At 40.9% G+C, this 13886-nt stretch overlaps 1 protein-coding gene across 1 annotated transcript; it reads left to right on the forward strand.

Moving 5' to 3' along the window:
• The first annotated feature begins 5981 nt into the window (after nt 1-5981).
• On the forward strand, nt 5982-13338 carry ABRA (actin binding Rho activating protein). Its single transcript, XM_036829806.1, has 2 exons — nt 5982-6713; nt 12735-13338. The coding sequence occupies exons 1-2, from the start codon at nt 6037-6039 to the stop codon at nt 13252-13254; spliced, it is 1197 nt and encodes a 398-aa protein (XP_036685701.1). The 5' UTR covers nt 5982-6036; the 3' UTR covers nt 13255-13338.
• The last annotated feature ends 548 nt before the right edge of the window (nt 13339-13886 follow it).

Raw genomic sequence — 13886 nt, forward strand, 5'->3', positions numbered from 1 at the left:
GGTGGCACCAGTGGAACCCGGAGACGGGGGTATTACAGAGCTCAGTGGTTTACAATCACTGAGGATCATATTAGGATCTTAAACCACATTAGGATCACCTGTGGAGCTTTAAAAACCACAGCTGGTGCAGAGCTGTAACACAGCCAGAGATGTATTACAATATTACAGTAGACCCAGTGGTGAAGAAAAAAAGAGAAGTCCGAGCATGGTGACTGGGCTACTATAGTTCTTTACAGTTTATGAAACACTTTGGTATACATTATTGACACTCACACCAAGTCCAGGACAAAGAAGATTTTTGCAGGAAGAAACAGGAGCAAAAATTAAATGAATTGTCTCAGCACACACAAAGCTTCTCTATGTGCACTGTTGTTTCAACCATACATCCTCCAAAATAGGAAGAAAAAGGCTTTTTTAGGTGAAATTCCATAGAGTTACCAAACTATAAAGGCAAGGAGTAAAAAGTGAAGGCAAATGATAGCAAGCTTTGACTATGAGGCTAAGACATTTTAACTTTATCTAGATGATACTGGGAAGTGGTTAAAGGGTTTTAATCAGCTGAGCGAGTACATGAATTCTGAGTTTTAAGGTAAACATGGGAGATGTGTACAGATGGATTTGCATAGAGCAAAATGAGAAGCAGCAAAATGTATTAAGGAGCTATCGCACTAATTAAGTGGGCGTGATCAGCCCAAACCAGCTGTTGATTTCACTTTTCTTTCATTGAACTACAGCTTGACACCATCCTAGGTGTGTTATACTATACTATTCAATGATCAGAGGAGTTAGGAACATGATACTTTAATGGGTATTGTCAGTTTAGGGTGTTAATGAGGTACACTTCTAAATTGTGCAGTTTGGAGTTAATCGATTAAACATGAATTGAACCAAGTTAGTGTTAATAACATAGTGAAGACTGAACAACTGTTATTCAAAGAAGAGTGAGTTTCAGTCATGATTACAAGGTCAGTTTCTGAGACACCATTGTTCAGATTTAATTAAATATCATAAGCATTTATCTGTTTGTCCCCTGAATTAAATTAATGTGACTATAGATTGATAATGGTTTGTGTGACATTTGTTCTCTGAAATTTTCTTTGGTCTCTGGCAATGTATGTAAATTATTATTGTTAATGATGTAAAAGTTTATGTTGTATTATACATATTGAGGTTCGATGTGTTGACTGTGGACTGAGGTCATTTATGCAGAAGGTGGCATCATTATCCTCAGTAACAGTATAAAGAACAATGTGAACAGCTTCCACGTGGTGCCCTTATCCAGTGTATTGGGCACTGTGCTAATTGCTGCACAAACAAACATCATCTCATGTAGACACACAAACAACGGGGGGGAAAGTCATGTTATTGCTGTCAGACAAGGCAATTGAGTCTCAGAGGAGTTAACTCTTCTGGTACACAGATTCTGAAAGGAGATCCAGAATGCAAAATCAATCTGCCTGAACCCATACCTGGGCTACTGGTCATGACACTCTTGAGACCTGCATGTGGAATGTCTGCTGGAAACCTCTAGAATCTAGAACAAGGGTTGTCAGCCCCGATGGTGTGTTAGGTTAGGATGGTGCAGGGACCCTACCCAAGACCTGTCTCCAGAGACAGTTTAGCACCAGTGGTAGTTTTTAAAGCTCCACAGGTGATCCCAATGTGATTTAAGATTCTAATGTGAGCCTCAGTGATTGGAAACCACTAAGCTCCAAATTCCAGGAGGTTCCAGGAAAGCACCTGTGCTCAACTCTTTGGTTATCCCTACCAAGTAACTGAGACCTCATTTGACCTGCACCAGGCTGAGGGAAACCTTTCAAACGCTGCTTTAACGGCCTCACTATAAATGACCTTACAATGAAACACTATAAATAAGCGTTCCCTTGCAGCCACCAGGCCTTACACATCACCCCACTTGACCCTCCCACCTGAAGACGCATCCCGGCCGTGGGTTTGGTATCAGGCCTGTCCTTGGTCAGACAGAATTATCTAAGGAGCTTTAATTCTCTAACTCCATGACTCAACATCCAGACATTAATAACAATAACCATTTATCGAGCTTCCATGGGCCAGGCATGCTGTTCAGTGCTTCACATGTGTTACTCATTTGATTCTCACACCGACCCTATGAGGTAGACGCTCTGATAATACTCATCTTACAGATGAAAGAACTGAATCTTAGAGAAATTAGGTAACATGATCTAGGTCACCCTGCTAACCTGCAGAGCCTGGATTTTTACCTGGTTCTACCCGACCACCGGGTCCATGTTCTTGGTTCCTCTCAGTGCTCCAGGTCTCCACCTGCGCCCCAGCGCTTCCGCAACTCAAGAGGGAAACTCCTCCTTCTCACCACAAGTCGTCCCTTCTATCCTTTTCCAGCTAATGTCACCTCCTCACAACTGTCACTTAAATTGAAACCTCTAGACCACCCCCGATACCCATCACCCTTGGCAACTAGCGGGTCTGATGTGACCCTCAACGGCTCTCAAACCTTTCTCTCTTCTTTCAGATCCTCACTGGGTTCTTTCCAAGGTTATTTTTGTAACCCCTATAAAGAGTCTCCCTATCCTAGTCCTATCTTTTTCAAATCCAAACCCCACTTCACTGGTTTTTGATTTGATCATTTGGTGACGCAAATTTGATAACACATTGAGGTTTAAAATTTTTTAGTGATGCAGTGAGTCCCATTTGATAAAACACTGATTCCTTAGCAAGGCGTTCTTCGTAATATAGCTGCAACTGACTTCTTCAAAGGCCTGTCCTACTGCTCCGGGGCCCCTTGTTCTTACCCCATAAACACTGTATGCTCTTCTCTAAAGCTTATAAACTGGGAGCCCACAGAATCTGGTCCAAGAACTGGGTAGGTTCACCCAGTACTATTGTGTGTGAGCGTGTGTGTGTGTGTGTGTATTAACTGTCACCATTTAAAGAATTGGGAGAGTTCAAGTAAAAATCCAGACCTCTTACTTCTCTTGTGACATTGCTTCGCCAGTTGCCCACAGTCCTCACCACCCCATATTGTGCCCCAACCCAACTCACCTCATGGGTTTAAATGACCTGCATGATCCTGTAGGCGTCTGAGGTTGTGATCTCCACGCTGGGCCATTAGAAGGTCTCTAGGTGTACCGTGCATCTTCATGCCTTCGTATCTTTGTTCACGGCGTTTCTTCAGATTAGAGGACCCTTTTTCCACCTGGTAGAGTTTTACCTTTTAAGCATCAGATAAAGGACTACCACTGCTGTGAAGTCCTTCCAATAAAATCAGTCACCTGTGCTCAATGAGCCCATAAAGCTTTATTTCTATTTCTAATGTAGTTCTCCCCAAACTATTAAGGGCAGTTGTATGCATGTCCTCTCCTGGCTAGATGGGAAGACCTTGAAAGTAGGTTCTGCTTTGTTCAGCTTTATACTCTCCCCGACACTGTCTACCATCAGGCCTCACCCACTGTATTCATTCCATGAGCACTGAGTTAAGTAAATTCATTTGAAATCAAAAGCCATTTTTTGCTGCCCATTAAAGTCTTTTCATTCCCACTTTTCTGTGAATGAACAAGTAAAAATCGTATTCGTTTATGTAGAAAGGATCAATGAAATTATTGTTTCATATAAGCCTTGAGCAAACGTCGGTTTCTAAAGTCTCTTTAGTAAGATTATATAGCCGGCGATGAGAGCTGGCTCCACCTGGCTTCTAAGTGTATCATGCAGAGAATTGTATAACTATAACTCCCTCCCTTCCCTAGTATTGCCCATATGATCAAATAATAACTAATATTTTTTACAAAACACTTTCACACTTATGACAAATTTCTTAGGTGGTAAATACTTCATTAATCAGGTCTGTATCTTCACCTACAGTTTCTAATCTCATGGTCTCACAGGAAACTCACATTGTAAACTACTTAGTTCACTATATCTTTCTTTGAGACTTTATTTTCATTTCTTTTACACCTTCTATTAAAGCAGAAGAATGCTGAACTCTTAAGAATCTAGATCGAGGTTGAGAAAGAAGATATAATATTTCTTATAAGATGCACAGTAGGTAGCATACAGACCTTTCTTTAGGGAAGGAATGCCCAAAGCAGACACGAGGAGGAAAAGGATTTCACACTCTCTTCTGAAGAAGCATGAGTGAAGGACCACAGTTGCTGTGGAAGCAAAATCTCAGAAGGAATGACCAGATTCTTTTAGTAGCTGCCTGTTTTTTGCCAAGACTATCTACTGATAGCCCTAAGCCTCAGGCAGCTGACTGCAATGCCTGTTAATATGTGAAAGACTAGTAACATTTTGCTGTTTCCATTCTCTCCCTGTAAGAATTGAATGTGGAACAGGTGTGGGCAGGGAAGCAGAAAAGTCCCTTGGAGAGTTATAAATTAGCCTGGTCCTGGGTTGAGTTCATGGGCATCTCTGAGGAACCCCATTCCTCCCCAAGGCATTCCAAGTAGATGAAGAGAATCTAACAGGAACCAAACAGTCTGCAGTGTGTCTGCATTCTAAGAAAGAATGCCAGAAATTTCAGACTCAGATTGAAATCTTTGTCATAGTTTTCTTTTCTTGTGATCCAATTTCCTCTTAATCAAGAGGGATTTTGTCTCTGCATTGTCAGACCACAGTTAACATTATCAGATGCTGTTGAACTCTAAAAACACATCTGACAGATTTCTAGATAGAGTAGTAAATCGTCTCCCCAGTTGTCTTAATCCTGGGAGGTAAATGACGTACAGGATGGAAAACTGACATCAACATATTTTTTTAAATAAATTTGTCTCACAATCAGAAGTACTTAAAGTTCTTACCTTTTTTATGCTCTTAGACAGCAGTTTTCAATCAGTGTGGTTAACTGCATGTCAAGATTGGAGGAAAGTATACAGTTTAAAAATCTATAGAACTGTTGTATGAAGAAAAAATTCTATTTGTCTTACTTTAAGAAATTACTCAGTGTTGAGCCCTGAGCATTTTTACCTGGTTTAGGACACTTAATAGATGGTTCTTTTCCTGTCCAAATGACCTATCTATACAGTCCTTTTTTAAAAACTATATTTCAGTCTTTGTTCTGAGAACTGAAAAAATGGTTTTTCTGCATGAACTTGAAGTTCTGCTAAGGAAGGTTGTGTTATTAAAAACAAAAGTTCGGGTAGGGGTTGCTTCTGATAGCATTCACTTATTTTGTCTTTAAATAGTCTGCTTTAACAAAATATTTGAAAAGATTTGTTGTAATAATCTCTGAAATTCAGTGTGTGTGTTGGTCTCAATTTAAAGATTTTGTAAAAAAATAATTGGACCAAAATTTTGACTATCGTCTTGTGTATTAATAGGATTTGTCTATAAAATAATTCAAACGTGGGACTAAAACACCAGGCCCTTGTCTCCCCCCTTATCTGGGCCTCAATTTTCTCATCTGGTAAATGGAGGTTGGATGAGGTGACTTCTAAAGTCTGTATCGAATAGAGTTGAAGACAAAAGAAAAAGGCAACTTAGGACCTTTGATGAGTAGAGTGAAAAGAGGCACATGCCTTACATCAGACATCTGGGTTTGAGTCTCAGATATTATTCGCTATAGGAAGTTATGTGTCATTGTATTCAGCTATAAAATGGGGACTAAGAGCTATATTGAAAGCTGTTGAGGTTTCAATGGAAACAAGCTTATAATGTTCCCAGCACAACTTGTGCACATATTTTATGCTCCTATAAATGGTAGGACCATATTTTAAGGTCAGGAAAAACCTAAGGCTGAACACATGATCGGATCTAGTAATTTCCACTCTGGCACTTGGAGAAGAAAGGGCGTGGTCCTATCGCTGTCCTTTACCAACAGAGACGCCCTTCTGCTCTATGAAACTGGAGCTGTCAGGGTTTAAAAAAAGCACACCATCACAGGGAAGGCACTGCATCTTGGCAAGAAGCGCTTAACATAGTTTCCACCGTCACCAAATTCTCTTCCCACCCCACATCCCACTTCTATTTAAATCCCAGGCCCTCCACCGGCCCATACTCATTTTAGCCAGTGCCCAGGCTAGCAGCAGAGAAGAGAAAGGTAGCATGGCTCCGGGGGAAAAGGAAAGGGAGGAGGGGCCGGCCAAGAGTGCCCTCCGGAAGGTACGCACAGCCACCCAGGCTATCCGCTTGGCCCGAGGTTGGCAGCAGTGGGCCAATGAGAACAGCATCAGGCAGGCCCAGGAGCCCACAGGCTGGATGCCAGGAGGGACCCAGAACCCACCCCAAGCTTCTGGACCAGTGATACACCCCACCACCCACCGGAAAGCTCAGAGTGCCCCAAAGTCTTCCTCCCCAAAGCCAGAGGGACATGGAGACGGACAAAGCTCAGAGGAAGCCACCGAGGTCTCTCAGATCAGAAGGAAAGAGGTGACCAAAACAGTTGTCAGCAAGGCTTATGAGAGAGGAGGGGACGTGGGCCACCTCAGCCACAGATACGAGAAGGGTGGTGACGCGCCTGAAGCTGGGCAGCCAGAGAGTGAAATGGACAGAATCCTCCGCGGCCATGGCTCCCCAACGCGGAGGAGAAAATGTGCCAACCTGGTATCTGAGCTGACCAAAGGCTGGAAAGAGATGCAGCAGAAGGAGCGGGAGGAGCCCAAGTTCAGGAGCAACAGCATAGACACAGAGGACAGCGGCTACGGAGGGGAGACGGAGGAGAGGCTGGAGCAGGATGCAGAGCGGGTGGCCGCTGCCAGAATCAAACGCCCCTTGCCCTCCCAGTAAGTGAACGCATCTTCCAACTCCTTATCCCGCCTTGAGCCCCAGGCAGCTGCGGGAATCCCAGAGAGCAGGGAAGGACTACCAAAGTCAGAGCGAGACTCTCACAGATCGGGCAGGCAGCAAGGTCTGGGGAAAGGCATGCCCCTGGGCTAAGAGGGCAGTACCAAGCTCAGTCATGGACCTTTGGGCCAAGGGCCTGCACTATTTGGTTTCTCCTTTCTGTTTTGAACACTCAAGGTTTAGCCACAACAAAGATGAAGCCACCAGAGAGGGGTATCTGCTTTGGGTAAATGTTTTAAGTCAATTCTATAACGAGTAACAGATTGGCTTATTTGTCTGCAGAGACAAGTATTTGCTGGTAGACTGAGTGGAGAAACCATTCCCTTCTCCAAAATGTCTAAAATATTTTCAAGAGACACATCTACCCAAATAGTGCCCCTGGAACACGGATTTCTGTGAGCCTGTATACAGGTGGGGAGCTGCTGTCTGACGTGAAAGCAGGCTCTGAAGTCAGACCCAAGTTCAAATTCCAGCTCTGCCCTGACTATAGTTAACAATACTGTATTATACACTTGAAAGTTGCTAAGAGAATCTCTCTTAAATGTTCTCACCACAAAAAAAAAAAAAAACTGCTTATTTTTCTAAACCCATTTCCTCCTTTGTAAAACAATGGCAACAGTAACCTTTTGGAATAAATTCTGTTGTATTGGGAGGAGATGAGAACTTAGCACAGTGCCTGCACATAAGCTCACTATATGAAAGTTATTACTCCTCATATAGATTTTATTATTTAGCAATTTTTCAAACTTTCAGAAAACTTTGTTCTGCTTATAAACAAAGATAGAAATGCTATTAAAGCTAGGTAATTAAAATATCACAATCCGAAAACAATTAAATGCACACACACACACACACACACACACACTCTGACTCAAACTGATACTTTAGTCTGACAAGAAACGCATGTTTTGTTTCAAGACAGTTAACTGCCTCCACATAACAAAGTCAGGATTTCTCACTCAACAACCACAGGATATCAGAATATAGGAAAAGTCTCAGATGTGGCGAATGCTTATAAACTGACTCCTTCTGGGAACGGTTAGATGTGTAGGTGTTTTTTTCAACTTTTATGAAATAATCAGAAAGTAAAGAACAAAACTGGTTACCTTATTTGACAAAAAGCTGTCACAGTTTGTGACTTTAAAGATGTTTTGAAAGAATTAGCACTATTATATTGAAAGCTTTCAAGAAAAATGAAATGGCAGACTTAGATAATCATAATTCTGCGTGCATTTAGTGTGTGCTATGGGTATTTTACGTGCTTTGTCCTTAGAACTCTCACAATGAGGTAGGTAATATCCCATTTTAGGGATGAGAGCACTGCAGCTCAGAGGGAAATTTCACTCAGCAAGTTAGTGACCTGAGATGTGTATGCCTGTCTCCAAATGCAATGCTTTGAAACCAGACGTGATGCTACTTCTCATGCAGCACCTTGAGGATGCATTCAGAGATTTAGATTTGTGCTCTACTTACATTCACATAGGCATTCATAATCAGAAATCACTATTCTACCAGACCATAGGGAACCATAGTCTAAGTTTTGGCCTTGTGAATTTGGGGGGTGTGTGTGCTACAAAACGAAACAAAAGAACAGAATAAACACAACGGAATAAAGACTAAGGGTGGCACAATGACGATCTTCCTGTCAGCATGTTTTGAATTGGCCAGAGGTAGGGAGGTGACAGCTGGGACCAATCTCCAACGCATGTAACTCTTCTTTGGCACTTGTCTAAGTATTTATTCATTTAATCCTCAAAACATTCTCATGAGGTAGGCATAATCATTATCCTCATTGGATAGATGGGAACATGAGACAAAGAAGTATTAGGGAATTTGTATAAGATTGTACAGCCCATGGGGTTTGAACCCAGGCACTCTGGATCCAGAGCCCACCCTCTTGACCACTACTCTAAACTGTCTCACCTGGAAGTGAGAACTTGCATACCGGACCCTTCTGTTGGTTCCCCCAAACAGACATGTACATGGACACCTTCTTAGTGTGATAGAGAGACACCTTTGAATGAGAGAGAGATTTGAATCATGGTTACTTTGGCAAATCCTAAGTTTCTTTGTTTTCATCTAAAAAAAATAGATGTGATAATCCATAGAGTTATTTTGGTATTAATTATGTAAAGCAACGGACCCAGGAAAGCTACTTAATAAGCTGTACTCATTATAATGCAAGGGGCCAGTCCTGGTGATCCCAACACTACGAGATGCTAGGAGATTGGCTCTCAGGGTTTGGGGAGGAGAATGGGAATGAAATCCCTTCCTTCCTTCTTTGGTTCCTTTCCCTTAGTCTTAGAATACGTAGGGTACCAGAACGTTGTACACAGCAACAGCAGCTCTGAATGTCAGCAGTAATCCTAGCTATGCTCAGGAAGCTTCAGCAGAAGCCCAATGGGACTTTTTACCTGATGGGACTCTCATATACTGCTTGGGAAAGGAATGTGGCATTATTGAGGAGGCCTATGTGAAAGGGGGTTTTGTTCATTTATTTTTAATTCTAAGCACCATTCTTTCCCCATATCCACTAATAGGGAGAAAATTATGTGTCACGAATATTTAAGTAGAAAAAAAGTTTTCTTGGTGGTTAAGATGTTCTATGGATAACAGAGACAAGTCAGGTTTGGTAGAAAGTAGAAATATTCTTTACCAGTAGAGTTTTACTAACTGGGGCTTTACTATGAAAATGATTTCTATTTTATGCTTTATTTTTTAAATATTCAGTGTTTTGATTGTATAGCTATGTGACTTGTTTGGTCCAGCTCCTTTAGACAAAGGAAATTTTACTTCCCATACAGTAATGATGCAATATTGAAATGACAATCACTCATCCATCCTCTCCTCCAAGTTCTGTTTGGCAAAAATACTAATGGTTGAGCATGACGGTGCATTTTATAGAAAACGGAACTGAGCGCAGAGACGTATACAAGTCATAGAGCTAGTAAGTGACGACATTGGGAAGGCTGATGCTAGAGCTTGCATTCTTAACCACTGTGTTAGACTGATTCTCTGAGGACAGAATGAACTCAAGAAATCAAATGGAGATCAAAGCATCAACTTAATTAGTGGAATCCCAATAACTCCCAAACTGTAGTGTTTTGGTACAACTATACTGAAGATATTTGCTAGATATGAAGGGGAAAGTATGGCTTTCTAATATTTGCCCCCAATTCTCGAGCTTGGAACCCTTTCCATGGACTCTGAGGACAGTTGCCCATCTGCAAGGAGAAGCACAGGCTTGGCTCCCAAACCTGGTTGATAACAGAAAGGAGAGCACAGTTTTGAATTCAGTCACCCTGCTTCTGATAAATGTGACCCCGTAGATATCAATCTCCCATTAACCAAATTGACTATACTTCCTGTGGCGAAGGGCAAGCAAACCAGTGGACAGAGGAGCAGATTCTCCCCAGAACTTCCCTGAGAAGTTGGAAAGGGTGGCGGAAGTTCTTCAGTTTACTGACAGAGAAGTGTTCTAGCCTAAGATATGGATGTGGTGCCAGTCTTTGAATATCGCTTTGCTTCTATAAATGTATACGAGATTGTCTTTCTAAAGCTCAATCTAAACTATTATTCACATTTTTACTTGAAATTTAGAAAAACAGGATAAGCTGATATATTAAGTCTTACATTCATTGATCAGGAGGATACTCAGGGTATAAGACTTTCTAATCCTGATTTAAACCTGAAACTTCCATACTTTTTAAAAATTGGAAATACTAAGACAATATAGAACATTTATAAGATAGAGAAAATTAAATACTCATTAAGATAAATTTTCTTCTAGTACTTCTTTAAAACAACCTTGTCTATTTCCTAATTCTTGCTAATAGGACCAATTCTTTTGCTTTCCTTTTCTCTTATTACTGGGAATTACAGTTTGACCATATAACAAATGGAAATTAAGATTTAGTAGGTGATTTTTTAGATGTTTCTCTTCTTCACAGAGTTATTACCTCACCAACCCCAACCCTTATCCCAAATGACATAGGGTCAACACTCAGGGAATTTAAGTTCCTAATTAAAATTAGAAGAAAAAGTACGACATCAATGAATGAGAGACCCATATAACATACAGTTTAAACAAATTACCTCTGGATGATAATTTGAGTATTTTTCTATTTTTCTGCTTCTTGTAAATTTTAAGATCAATACAGTTGATGCAAAACAACATGGGTTTGAACTGTGTGGGTCCACTTATAAGCGGATTTTTAAAATAAATGCTTGCAACAGTATTACACAATCCATGGTTGGTTGAATCTATGGAGGTGGAACCATGGATACAGTATAAGTGTAGAGTTATACTCGGATTTTCAAGTGCTTGAAAGATCAGAACCCCTCCCCGACCATTGTTCCCTTGAACAACCCGATGAGGATCCTGTAGTACTGTAGTATTTACTATAAAAAAAAATCCATGTATAAGTGGACCCGCGCAGTTCAAGCCTGTGTTGTTCAAGGGTCAACTGTAATACCAGCATGAAAGAGAATTTTGAAAAAGAAAAAAAATCCACTGTCATCTAGATACCAACATAATTATTTTCAATTGTGCACACGCTCTTGATTTCTTCAGCCTGGTGTGCACACATTTTACATGGTTAGAATTGTACCATATATACTCAAATGTGGTTTACTCTGATGATTTTCATGAATGTCTTTTAGTGGTTATTCGCCATTCTTTTTTCATTATTGAATATTCAACTAGTACCTAAAAGAGTGTCTGGCACACAGTAGTTGTCATAAGTACTTTAAGAGGGGATGGAAGGAATGTCAAAGTGCCCAGAAGCTCCTTAAAGGGAGAATGTATTATGTTTTATACTATAGGACAGAACCACAGCTGGTGCTCAGGAGACGAAAAGTATGAGTTAATAAATCATGCTATTCTTTTCACTTTCTTCTGAGATGTTTCAAGTCGCTTCTCCAGCAAGATGTTCCAGCCTCAAATGAGGCTGAGCTCTGGGTTTTGCCAGGATGACCCTGGGCTTGCTATTGAAGACTATGTCTGCCATGGATTGCCATCATTCCAAGGGCACTAGGTGTTTACTCTCCTTTGATCATGAGATCAAGCAGCCCATAATCCGAGCAGCTGAACAGGGACAGTCTATGGAGATGCAGATGAAGACGAGGACCAGCAGGGTTGAGGGAAATGCATTCCACTTCAGGGCAGTGTAGCTCCTAGCACTTTTCCATACATGTATGATTTTTTTAAGTTGTGATAATTGTGTAAAGTTTTTGTATGCTGCTTTTTCCCAATTAACTTTGTCATGTACTTTTGTCCATGTGGTTACAAAGAATAGCAGTGTTATACTCAGCAGTGTACTCCTAGTTTGAATTCTACTGCAATAGTGAAACAATGCAGCAAGTGTAGGACACCAAACCACGGGAATTAGTGAAAGGTCGCCATCTAGTGGATGTCCTTCCTCTTCGAAGAAAACAATGCTGGCGCAAGTATGCTTGCCTCTCTATCCAGAGTGTTAGCCCCCTGCATCTGAATGACCAGACTGCAGGAAGTGAGTTTGGATAGTGAGGAAGACCCACATCTGACCCGTTCCTGGGTTCTGAACAGCAAATTGTGAGAGTTCAGATAGAAGGGGCTATTGAGTTCGGGCATGCCATTCCGATAAGCAAATTCAACCCTGCTCTACATCTCCCACTTCCAATGCTTCCACACATGAAGCCACTCGGAGCTGGGGAGAAGGATGGGTGAGTCACTTGTATGGATGAGGAATACAAATTTCTGACTTTTAGGTAGTCCAAGAGTTCATGCTTTACTTATAAAGGCAAAGAGACCTAGAAAAAATTATTATCTCTTATTTTTTTGAATTGTTCATATTTCTTTTATAATGAAACAATTATAGAGTTACATTAAGATGCATATGTACAAGGAGTACAAACAGAAAGCAACCCTTGGGTGTTAAAATATCAATATTTTGATTCTTCATCCTCTCTCTCTCTTTTAGGGCAAATAGATTCACAGAGAAACTCAACTGCAAAGCCCGGCAAGAATACAGCCAAGTGGGCAACCTGACAGAAAGATGGCAACACTGGGCTGATGAACACAGACAATCTCAGAAGCTCAATCCTTTCAGTGAAGAGTTTGATTATGAGTTGGCCATGTCCACCTGCCTGCACAAAGGAGATGAAGGCTACGGCTGTCCCAAGGAAGGAACCAAAACTGCCGAAAGGGCCAAGAGAGCCAAGGAGCATGTCTACAGAGAAATCATGGACATGTGCTTCATCATCCGAACGATGGCTCACCACAGACAGGACGGCAAGATCCAGGTTACTTTTGGAGATCTCTTTGACAGATACGTTCATATTTCAGATAAAGTTGTGGGCATTCTCATGCGTGCCAGGAAGCATGGACTGGTTGACTTCGAAGGAGAGATGTTATGGCAAGGCCGGGATGACCGTGTTGTGATTACTCTACTGACTGAACCTTCAACCGCACGGGCCAAACTTGACCCACTCTTGTCTTAATGCTAAATGCGGATGTAGTGAAAAGTAAAATGCAAACTGCTCTGTAATAAGTTGGTAAATATTAAACAATTTTTACATGATTGACTTTTTTGGCACTCTATTTAAGCACACACAAAGCATTTCAGAAAGCACATCGAGGACTATTCGTATACAACAGTATAAATATTTGAAATTCCATTTACCCTTTTAGGCAAAAATGTTTGACTATTCTTTGCAAAACTACTATAAATCTTTAAATAAATAATTATATCTAAGAAAAATGCTGACTTCAGGGAAATATCAGCAAAACACATTACAATGTGTCATTGTTCAGGAAAAAAAAATTCCAGCAAGTTTGGCAAAACTAAATTTAAAATTTTCTAGGAAGCTTGACTTTGTACCATTATTTTTATCACTTAAAAAACAAGCACACAAAATAAGCACACAAATAAAAAGTGGTATTCAAATAAGATGCTGAAATTTCTCTGTGGACTTTGAATTTAATAGGTTTCCAACAGAAATTAGCCACCTTTCTCTGATGTGATTTGCACAAATCACATAAAAAGACATTGCTGGTGGTCTTAGAGCCAGCAGAGAAGGCGGTTTTGTTCACTTTCTCTATGAAAGCAGAGCAAAGGTAAGACATTTAGATT

Source organism: Balaenoptera musculus, chromosome 17 (assembly GCF_009873245.2).
Source record: "Balaenoptera musculus isolate JJ_BM4_2016_0621 chromosome 17, mBalMus1.pri.v3, whole genome shotgun sequence".
NCBI classification, from domain to species: domain Eukaryota; kingdom Metazoa; phylum Chordata; class Mammalia; order Artiodactyla; family Balaenopteridae; genus Balaenoptera; species Balaenoptera musculus.